At 39.2% G+C, this 12,011-nt stretch overlaps 1 protein-coding gene across 2 annotated transcripts in view; it reads left to right on the top strand.

Annotated features, from left to right (window-relative positions):
* The window catches only part of Plekhm3 (pleckstrin homology domain containing M3), a 175,608-nt gene that overhangs the window by 65,750 nt on the left and 97,847 nt on the right, over positions 1-12,011 (top strand). For both annotated transcript variants that reach the window (XM_027941632.2, XM_071618854.1), the window contains exon 4: positions 3,273-3,418. In XM_027941632.2, the coding sequence (XP_027797433.1) occupies positions 3,273-3,418 (146 nt within the window). The remainder of the gene's footprint in view (positions 1-3,272; positions 3,419-12,011) is intronic.

Genomic DNA, 12,011 nt, shown 5'->3' on the forward strand with positions numbered 1-12,011 from the left:
TTCCAAGTTGAATGGAGTACTTCCTAGTGGAGATAAGAATGCTCTGGAAAATATATGTAAAATGAACTCAGCTTACATCTATACTGCCAATGTTTAGAAATTGACTAAGAACCTGAAATGCTGATTTTGAAAGCCTAGAAAGTAAACTATGTGACAAATAATGAGATTTACACTCAGCAGTCTGTGTGCCCTCTGCACTTTGGTTGAACAGAAAGTCTTAAGAGCTTGGAGGGACCTTGGAGGAAACCTAGAAATAAGGGAGCAGACCTTAGCTTTTATCCATCTGAGTCCCTGGTAGAGACAGGGAAGGATGATCATTAGAAATGCAGATTCCTGATCCCTACTCCAAATCTACACAATAGAATTCATTTAGAGGAAGGGGTCCAAGTATTTCACCACCATCTCCAGAACATTCTGGTGTTGAATTTGACAGTCTAATTTAGGTTAATCCCTTTATTTTGTGGCAAGGAAGCAGGCCTTGAGAGTTTGATGGATCAGGCTCACCCTGAGCCCTGGGGAAGAGGAGACCCAGGTCTCCTGACTCTAGTCTATACACAATGTGCGCAAAGCTGTCCCCAGGCAAATGGACAAGTTCAAGCTAACTTCTGGGTCAATAGGGTGATTTTAGCACTGAGAGAAGGATGGCATGACTAAATAGGGTATGAAGGTAAAGATACCCAGGGACTAGGGGTAGGAGTTTAGGTGCTGCTCCTCTTGTCTAAACTAAACCCTGAATGAACCCTAGCCATATGCTCTCATCTTTTTAGCTTTTATGAGCCCAGAGACCTCTCTGAAAAATTGTGAGAATGTTTGGCTTATTTGCTCAATAGTTGAACCCCCAGCTTTGGGCCTGTGTGCCCAACTGATTTAAACATTTTTAGGCTATGTGTTTTCTTCAAATGCATATTTTAATATTGTCTTGTTGCATCCAGAAAATTATAATAAAGTCATTAAAATCATAGGCTGAAGCCTAGCAGTACCTACTAAAGAATATATAAACATTTAGGAAATGCTTACTAATGTTTACTATATCCAAAATTCAAGCAACCAAAAAGCTAAAATAATTTGTTTTTTTAGTGTTCTATTGTGACAATTTAAACTATAATGATCCTGAATTTCTGCAGGATTCACCTTCTAAATCATTAGGAAAGATTGAATTCTATTCTCTGTCGCTTCAGTGTCGATTTAGTTTGGCTATTTCTAATATTTGGAAACAGCAATATTCTAGTGTCTAGGATATGTTAGGTTCCACTGAATTTTGTCCCATAGTTTATATGTGAACACATTTCATATACAGTTCATAGAATGGGCAACATATTTTAACAGGGATGGTAATGAAAGTGGGCTGTTGCAAGAGACAAGTGGTCAGATTAAAAGGATTACTTTTGGAATAGCTATGGGAAATTAAATTTTCTTTATGTGTATATGAGTGTACATGTGCCAGATAATACTTAGTTTATCATTCCTTCAACATAAACATTTATTGATGGTCCAGTATGTGTAAATCTCTGTGTTAAATGCTGTGGATAAAAATATATATATATCTGAGAAATTTAATGTGGCTGGCTGGAGAAGCCCATAGAAAGGCAAGACCATTTAAGGAGGCATGTGCTAAATGCCAAGTGAGTAACGCAGACAGTGAGTGCAGCAAAAAGCATTCCAACATCCACAGCCTGGGCTTGCGCGGCATCTCCTCTGTAGAGCAGGAACTTGTTTGGTTCTTCGTTATCTTTCATGCATTCTTTCCCCTTCCTCAGCCAGCCTGACAAACAGGAGCTTGTAATGATTTTGTTGCTGCTCAATAGTAATGAAATCCACTGGAGGATCAAGTTTTTGAAGCATAACACTTACATATTTACTTACTATTTTTCAGTACCTCTTGTGTTTACCAAGAGTAGGATCTAATTCTCTTTCTGGAAGATGCACCGTGAAGCTATCTGATTATGAATGTCATTTTATTTGTGATGGAAATTCCATTGGGTGTTCTGATACTTTTGTTTTAGGAGCTCATGTGAATCAGTATCTTTTTAGGTTGGCAGTTTGTTAAATAAATGCGTTTGAGCTCCTTGTATGGAAATGGAGTGCAACACAGATCATTACATGATTATTCTTGTTATTGAAACAGTAATTCAGTTTTCTGCATCATGAAATAGTGTCAGATCTCTTAGATCAACATAGTTTTTGGCACCCAACCGTGAGAAGTACCATAGTGGAAGGATTTCTGAAATGGAATCTGCAGATCGGAAATGTCAGAATAGTCATACTGTTTGTGTATTCTTGATCACCAGTTCTGGGGCTGCTAGGATTTTGTCCTTTGGGATGATCATAACAGAATTTCCATTCTCATTATGTAGGAGGTAGGACTTCGCTTCCAAAGAAAAATAATGGATACTTTGTGGCAGGGCCATGATTATTACCAGGGCCCCTGGCAATAGCTGGACAATGCTCACAGAATCACAAACTTTCTGAAATATGAAACGGGTGTTAGCAGTCACTTGCCAGCAGCCAGTGCTCTTGAATAATGGGCAGAATTTGTTGGCGTAGAGAGCAGAGAAGGTGTTGTATAAGGAGAAATAATGTGAGCTACTAAGTGTAGGGTAGAATGAACACATTGTGTTTGTTTGGGGAGTGATGTGGAGAGTTATCTGACTGGAATAAGAGGTTGTATCCCCATTGGAGAGTAGTGAGAGGGAAAGCTGGAAAGGTGAGATGGGGCTAGTCAACGGCCAAATTCCTTACATTGATTTTGTAAGCAAAGCAAGGCTACATATCAGATTTTAGAATCATTTTAGCATCAGAGAAACCTAGAGCCAAATCTAAACTCCACCGTTTATTGGCTTGATGACCTCAAACAACATGTGTAACCTAGCAAAAAATCTTCTTTTTTACATAGGTAAATTAGAGCTGATGATATCTTCTTCATACAAATGTTGTGTTGGTTAGGCCAGAGCCTGTATGAGAAGCTCTTTGCAAACTGCCTGGTACAAATCAAGTTTTTGCTCTGAGAAGCCAGGAGATAATGGTGTGTTTATAGAGAAACTGCTCTCTAGCAGCTGAATGAAGAAGCAATAGAATAGAATCAGAAGAGACCAGAGACAGGAGAGCAGTTAGGTGACACAGTAGCCCCCCAAGTAGTGAGAGAGGGTGGAGATGGTCAGACCAGGAAGAAGGGAACTCATCTGTACCCTGTTGCAGACTTTCATTTAATTTGTGTAGCCTTGTCCTCTGGTATCAAAGCACAACAGTCATAGACTTTCTTCTGCCTTGAACAGGCTGCCAGCGACCCATTGGTCTTTCCAACGGAAAAGCCAAGGTGTGCAATTACAGTGGCTGGTATTACTGCAGCAGCTGCCATGTGGATGACAGTTTTCTCATCCCAGCACGCATAGTCCACAACTGGGATACTTCAAAATATAAGGTAAGTCCAAAAACTGACTTAGTAGTAATTCAGGTGTCCACTTGTTGCAGGTAGATTCTAATAAAAGATAACAAAATAATTTGAAGCAAATTTAATTAGGTAGTCTCATAAGAGCTGCCAGATTTTATTTAATATTCTTACATATCTCTCAGATTAAAGGCTTCTTAACTATGACTCATTAATTTCCTAATTTTAAAAGATACATAGCAACTTAGACTTTTTGGCCTTGAAAATTAATGATAGAGGTTTAAAGAGAATTCTGATAGGCCATTTTTAAAAAATTTTTTTCTTTTTAGATTTACATGACAGTAGAGTGTATTTTGACATATTATACATACAGGCAGTATAACTTATTCTAAAGAGGATCCCATTCTTGTGGTTGTACAAGATGCACAGTTTCACTGGTCATATATTTATTTATATATGAACATAGGATAGTTATATCTGATTTATTCTATTATCTTTCCTATTCCCATCTCTACCTTCCCTTCATTCCCCTTTGTCTAATCCAATGAACTTCTGTTCTTCCCCTGCCCCTTACTGTGTGTTAGCATCCACACAGAGAGAATATTTGGCCTTTGTGGGATTGGCTTACTTTATTTAGCATTGTAGTCTTCAGTTTCATCCATTTACCAGCAAATGCCATAATTTCATTCTTCTTTATAGCTGAGTAATATTCTATTGTGTACATATACCACATTTTCTTTATCCATTCATCTGTTGAAGGGCAAACTTGGTTGGTTCCATAACATAGCTATTGTGAATTGAGCTGCTGTAAACATTGATGTGGCTACATCATTGTAGTATGCTGATTTTAAGTCCTTTGAGTATATGCCGAGGAGTGGAATAACTGGGTCAAATGGTGGTTCCATTCCAAGTTTTCTGAGGAATCTTCATACTGCTTTCCAGAGTGGTTGCACCAATTTGCAGTCCCACCAGTAATGTATGAGTGTACTTTTTCCCCACATCCTTGCCAACATTTATTATTACTTGTATTTTTGATAATTGCTCTTCTGACTAGAGTGAGACGGAATCTCAGTGTAGTTTTAACTTACATTTCTCTAATTGCTAGAGATGTTGGACATTTTTTCATGTATTTGTTGATCATTTGTATTCTTCTGTGAAGTGCTGATAGGCTACTCTCTCTCTCTCTCTTTTTCTCCTCCTCCTCCTCCTCCTCCTCCTCCTCCTCCTCCTTCTTCTTTCTTCAGTGCTGGGGATGGAACCTATGGCCTTGCTCATGCTAAACAAGACTCTATCACTGGGCTACCCCTGGTCTTTTTTTTTTATCTTATCTCCAACATCACAAGGTTATGGGATGATAAAATGGGAAAATAATGTATGAGCATGAGCATCTGGTGATCTTTGGAGAAGGCTTATATAATCCCAGATACTTCTCATGGTGGAGTGGCTGTCCTCCCCATATAAAGGTCTGTCTTCAAACACATTCAGCCCCTGGAGCTGGAGCCATGAGAGAAGTTATGAGGTCTTCTAGGTGGTGGCCTACCGAAGGAACACTTTTCAGAGGCGTCCTCAGGCTTCCATGTGGACTGTTGCTTATTTGATAAGGAGAGCAAGTGTGAAGCACTTTGTTCTTTGTTCTTTGCACAGAAGAGCCAAGGAGGCTGCCCAAGAAGTACAGGTAACAGGTTGTTTAGCTATAAAACTGCAAGTCGACCATGATGGGGAGAAGACTCAGGCCTGGGGGCACTCCAACTCAAAGAGGTAGAGAAAAGAGGAGGACCAGCAAAGAAGGCCAAGAGGCCACGAAGGGTAAGCAATGAGGTAGAAGAAGCCCAGGCTATCTGACAAGCCATGTGAAGAAAGTGTTCCCAGGTGAATCGTGACAGATGCTGATAGGTCAAATAAGATGAGCAGGAAGAATTGACCATCAGCTTTAGTAATGTGGAGGTATTTAGTGATTTTAATGAGAGCAGTTGAATGGAGTGGTAAGAGCAGTGGGTTCCACATAGACAAGGAAGGGACAAAAGACAATTCTTCTGAGAAGCTCTGTGCTAAAGGAAAGGAGAGATGGGGAGAAATTCAAAGAGAAGTGAGTCAAGTTAGGTTTGATTGTTTTTGTTTTAGTGGAAAAAAATAACAGCACATTTTCTCTGCTGATTCAATCCAGGAGAGAGGGGAGAATTGCTAGAATGATATGGTTGAGTCAGTGAGGGTAGATTCATTGTAGACAGGAGGGTTTGGCCATCACTTGGAGCATGGAATGAGAAAAATGGCAATCTATGCATGTGGGTGAATGGGTAGGTAGATGTGATATTTGGAGCTTATAGAAGCCCTTCTATCTGCACTAGTATTTTCCACCAATTTGTTTCATTTCATCATCAAAAGAAACTAAGGACCCAGATCCAGTTACTCTGAGAATTGCCTTTACCTTCTACTTCATAGGGAAAATTGCATGATTGGGTAATAATTCCATCAATTCACCAAAAATCTTGTCTTCATCTACACACATCCTTTTTGCCCTCCTTCCAACCACAGAGGACCACTCTTAGAGAAGGTCCATTCCTCTGCTTCTGATCATGGCCTTAACTCCTCTCTTCTCCGACACAGTTTTGACCAGTCGAGTTGACCTGTGACCGTTTCCTATTCTGCTGGACTTGTCTGGTATATAGTACTTGAGCAGGTAGACCATACTCTCCTGGAATTCTCCCACCTTGCCTTTGATAACACACACTTGGTTCTCTTCCTCCTTTCTAACTTCTTTCTCAGTTACCTCCCTTGGTTCCTTGTTATTGGCATTCCTTGAAACTCATTCTTTGGTTTCCTTTTCTCACTTTATACTCTACTGGATTATCTCCCTCTATTCTGTTTGTTTTGTTTTGGGTACTGGGGATTGTGTTCAGGGGCACTCAACCACTGAGCCACAGCCCCAGCCCTATTTTGTATTTTATTTAGAGACAGGGTCTCAGTGAGTTGCTTATTGCCTCACTGTTCCTAAGGCAGGCTTTGAACTCAAGATCCTCCTGTCTCAGCCTCTGGGATTCTATTCTGCTTTAACTACTAGGATTCATATGCTGATGATCCTACTTTTAACTCCAATTCTACTTTGCTACTGAAATTGAAGACTGTGGCTTTAATTGCCCAATAGACATCTTAGCCTTAGTTTTCAATCTAGTAGTCTTTGATATATATGAGTTAACTAGCTGTATTGTTCAGCATTGTAGAATTTGGCAGATCCAGCAATCTAACTCTCTACTGGAGTGGTACTCTAAATTTAGAATTCTGTTATGGGTTGGGTGTAGTGATGCATACTGAGTAATCCCAATGACTTGGGAGACTGAGGCAGGAGGATGGCAAGTTCAAGACCAGCCTCAGCAACCTAATGAAGCTCTAAGTAACTTAGTGAGACCCTGTCTCAAAATAAAAAATAAATAAATAAAAGGTCTAGTAATATAGCTTAACAGTAAAGTACCCCTGGGTTTAATCCTTGTAACAAAAAAAAAAAAAAAAAAAGAAAGAATTCTGTTATGGTCCTGTGTCTTGCCCACAGAACAGTGAATCTTGTATGCAAGACACTTACTTATTTTTATTGTAACTTTGTCATCTGGAGCAAGTAGGTGGAGTCTTTGAAGCCTAAAATGAACATGAAAATTGTGAGCAGCCAATTGTCCCTGGGCAGCTCTGTCACCTGTTTTATCCAGCAGCCAAATTTTCACTGTCCTTAAGATTCCTCATCCCAATCCTTCCTGGCATCTGATCTTGCCTTCTACTGCAAGGAAAAATGGAGGTTATGAGATATTAATGGGAATATCTATGAATCTATCTATATTTGTATTTGTCCTTCCTACTTTCTCTCCTAAGCTGGGAAAAAGAACAGCACTTTCTCCCGTTCAGTGATCATCCTTCCATGTGTGCTCCAGATGTTTTTATCCAGCTAGTGGATCCCTGTTCATTCTTCAGAGTGAGTAAGAGCACATCTTCTGGTGAAATCGCTGTTGCTCCAAATCTCTCCTCATTTGCTGCATCAGTGGCTGTCTCTTCTATGTCACCATCACATCAAGCATGGGTCTCAAAAATTGTGCTTACTTAGGGGTTTAATAGCAGAGGCTTAGAGTTAAACAGGGATTTGTCCAAAGCATACCTCTGCCTCTTATTAAGTGCTTACTTTTTGGGGAAAAAATAACTCAAATGGGATTGAGTCTCAGTTTCATAATTTATAAAATGAGCACTAACTGTCTGGGTTCAAGTCTTGTTTTTATTGCTTATTAGCTCTGTGACCTGGACAAGTTATTTGACCTGGACAAGTCTCTCTGTGTTTCAGTTTCCTCATCTGTGAAGGAGGGTAATAATACCTCACAGGGTTACTACTGTTCAGTGGGTTCAAGCATATGCTCTTAGAATAGTGCCTAGTATCACTAGTATATGTCAAAGAAGCATTTGTTCTTCTTGTAATTCATAATTTACTTAAAAGAGTTGTGTGAATCGGGATAATAGAAGGAAGGCACTTATCAAATGACTGTGGTAAGCACTTAATGAATGGAAGTTCTTTTCATTGTCATCACGTCTATTCAACAGTCAGTTGCTTGTCTTTTTTTCTCTATAACGAAAGCAAGCTTCTTGGGCACAGGGAGAGTATCTTAGCACAGTTCCTGGCACACAGTAGATAGGCATGGATGTATACTGAGTGAATGGAAGAATGAAGCCTGTCCTCTGACATGTCAAACTCAACATGATCACATTGCTCACCAAATGTCTCCCCAGGTATACATTGCCTGCCTTGGTGAATAGCCCCATAGTCACCACTGCCAGATCTGGGAGATATTCTGGCCTCCTCCTTCTGCCACACCTGCTCTTCCTAAGCAGCCAGCATCATTTGCTCAGAGCTCAGCATCATTCACAGGAAGGAAGTTAATAGCCTTCTAATGGTGCTTCTGAGCCTCACCTCTTCTGGTCCTAATCTTACCCGGGGTCAGTGCCTTATACTCTCCTAGTCTCAGTTTCTTCACCATTACAGTGAAGATAATAAAAGTCCCTGTTCCATAAGGTTGCTGTTTGTTTAAATAAATGAGTCACAGCACCTAGTGCAGTGTCTGGCACATAGTAAGTGCTCATTTGGGACAGTGTTTACCATAATTGCAAGAGAAATACCATTCCCTTAGCTGATGTACAAGATGTTGCTGCACTCCTGTCCCTGCCTGCCTTTCTAGACTTTCATCACCCCCACCTCCATTGGTCTCTTCATTAAGATCACATCGTTCTTTCCTGTTCCTCATCAAGCCAGGCTGTCTCACACCTCTTGGCTTCCTTTTGTCCTCACCCAGCCCAGCAAATCCTAAAAGCCATCTTAAACCTCATTTCCTTTCCTAATTCTTTCCTTCCCTTCACCAGAAAGAGCTATCATGCTCTCCTCTTTACCTTATACTTGACACTGAATATAGGCTATAAATATATTGTCCACGTGTGTATTAGATAAAAACGTAGCTAGAGGGAAAGAAGGCTGGTTAAGTTTGGTTTAGATTAATATGTTCGAGCAGGGCTTTGACAGTGTAGAGAGCAAGCATGTGAGGCAGTCCCAGCCCTGTGATCTGCTGAGAACTTGGGCTGGTAGCACCTGCCAGCAGAATCCACATCAATTAGTGGAGCAAAAGCAGAGAGAGGTGGCACTAGCTGAGAAAATGAAAAAGTCAGAGATGGTTTCCAAAGGCATGGCATGGAAGAGCAGATCCAGGTGTGTTTGGAGTGTGCTCTGAAGACCACGGAAACAATCAACATAGAGCTGTCACTGACACTTGTACTCTGTCTATAAAGCAGGCTGTTGTATTGTGGCAGTCATTCAAGTAACTAGATTTGATTTTGAGAGGATAGGTAGCTAATTGAAGATATCTGCTAGGTACACTCACTTCATCCATGCTGCCTATGATGAAAATCTCCTTCGTCAGACCACTCCTTCCAGCGTTCTCAGTGGACCAGGGAAGATTTTAAAGCAGGAACATAGCTAGCTGATTTTATCTGGATCAGCTCTTACTGGCATGAAATAACTGTATTCCATTTACCAGTGTCTGTCTCTTTACTCAGACACCAGGATTTAACTTAATGCTCCTAATTGTGAGGATCAATTTGGACCTATCAGTTTCTAAAACCAGACATCGTTCTGTTGGATCTGCTTGCTTCCTTAATAGCAAGTACGTGACTGGCTTAAACATCCATTTAAAAGAGCAAAAAAAAAAAAAAAAAAAAAAATGGCTTTTCAGAATGGAGTAAAATCTGTCATCTTAAGCATTTCCTTGTCTGTCCTCTGGAGTATTAATAATCCTAATTATTTTTAAAGCAAGATTTCATCTATTTTCTGGTATATATCCTGCATATTGAATTGAGCTTCAAGATTAAGAAGCTGCTAAACCCCACCCTCAAATTCTATGGCCATTTTCTAATGAAATTCTCTTTAATGGTAACCTGCCTGCAGTTTAAAAATATTAGACATGACAAAGAGGTGGTAGGCAATGTATTTAGTTCAGCTCTTCCCAAACCTTTCCCCATAGCTGTGCACTTTCAGAATTGTTTCTATGAGTGTGTACCAGCCCGAATATTCACATTCCACTTAGCTAGGGGTTTTCCGTGTTGCATAAACCATTTCTATCTCTACATCTGAAGAGGCAGTCAAGGCAAGCTCTATGGCCCTTGCAGAGCTGGAGAACAGCTTGATGATGGGAAAAAAGCACTTGATTGGAGCCATTTAGAGAGTTTGAGAACAAATTGTAATTAAACTTAAGGTCTTCTGATTCCTCCTCCGTTAGCTGATAGTCCCTGTTTTGTTAGGAACAAGAAGTGTTGTGGTTGGTATTGATTTTGTTAAGACTCCAGCTATGATATTTCACAATGGAGATGGAAATAAATACTGGGAGGAAATGTTATACCAAAGCAAAAGAGGTTATTTTACTGTGGCAAGATTGTGGATAGTTTTTTCTTTCCTGATTCTTATTCTCCAAATTTTCAGTAATGTGATTATGTTACATTTTTAATTTTGTAAATTTTAATGATCCCTTATCCATTCTATTTAAGAAAAATATATATTAGAAATAAGCCTTTTTAATGCCTCAGAATTATAATCATAAATACAAGCGATCCTTCTGTCCTGTGATAGAGAACTTCAGAATTTGATGTGGTTTTTCCCTCTAGATCTTGCACTGCTTATACTTACACAACTGTACTCTTATTCTTTATTGTTTGAATATAATATTCTTTCACAAATTTCAAGATTCAGAAAGTGAAAAAGAGCATGCATATATAGATAATTTCCCTCCCTCCCACCCATCCACCTTCCTCAAGCAACCAAATTATTCCCTTACCATGTATCCTTCAGGATATTTTACATACATGTGCCTTTTCATATAAAAATGACAATACTCAATGTAGTATACACTCTGTGCTTGGAGAGCTTTCCAGTTAGATCATAAAACTCTTCCTTGGACCTTTTTTTTTTTTTTAAATTTGTTTTAGTTGTAGATGGACACAATACCTTTATTTTATTTTTATGTGGTGCTGAGGATCAAACCCAGTGCCTCTCACACATGCTAGGCAAGTGTTCTACCACTGAGCAATAGCTGCAACCCTTCCTTAGACCTTTTGATGGTCATTTCTTTGGTCTACTGAATCACACACATACGTCTAACCAATCATTTTTTAATGAAAATTTAAATTTTTTTTCAGTCTTTTACTGAGAACAGTAATTCAATGAATAACTTTGTGCATCATTTTGAATATAAGTTCTCTGATTCATGAATGAGACTATATGTAGATAATTTCCTTGATATAGAAATGTACATTTGTGAGTTTGGTGGATTTTGCCAACTTGCCTACAGTCAGGGTTGTTCAGTTCAGTTTTTACCTTCTGTGTCCTTGCAGGTACCTTTCTTCCTTTATTACCGGGATGTACTGTCACTTCTGTTGTTGCTTTTCTTCCTGTAGCTGCTCTTTTCCTTTCTTCTTTATTGACTCTAAATATGTTATGAACTTAGAAACAACCAAGTTGTTAGAATTGTATCTAAAAGTAGGAGTGTGTGGTTCAAAGTCATGCCTAGAGGGTTGTAGATTAATCATTTGTTTGTTATCATTCTAAGCAATTCCTGCACCTATGAATCAAACCTTTTATTCCAGAGAAGGGAGAAAGACAGTAAACAAGTATACAAATAAGTGACTTTTGCATAAAATAAATGTTATTGAACTTTAGCTTTTACTTTAGAGTTAAAAGCCAATGGGAGCCTACATACCAATATATATTGAGGGTCTGTCTCCATTTACAGCCTACTTGCTTTCTCTTTGACAGGGAGGAAGAACAGAGAAGGGGCAGGGATCACCTCTACTATAAAACCATAAGCTGACAGGTTCTGGGAGAGTAACGAAAAATAAAAAGAACTATGACCGTAAACAAGCTGCACAGCACAGAGCAGGGTGTCCAGAGATCTGAGTTCCAGCTTTAGTTCTGCCACAAAATGACCATAAATAAGTCACTTAAACTCTAGACTCAATTTTCTCTTCTATTAATTATGGATAATAGATTCATTTGGTATATTTCAAAGTTTTGTATGTGTTAATAAATGTTATTGAAAAAGAGAGCTCCATGGGAAGGCCATCA

This window comes from Marmota flaviventris, chromosome 11 (assembly GCF_047511675.1).
Source record: "Marmota flaviventris isolate mMarFla1 chromosome 11, mMarFla1.hap1, whole genome shotgun sequence".
Taxonomy (NCBI): Eukaryota; Metazoa; Chordata; class Mammalia; order Rodentia; family Sciuridae; genus Marmota; species Marmota flaviventris.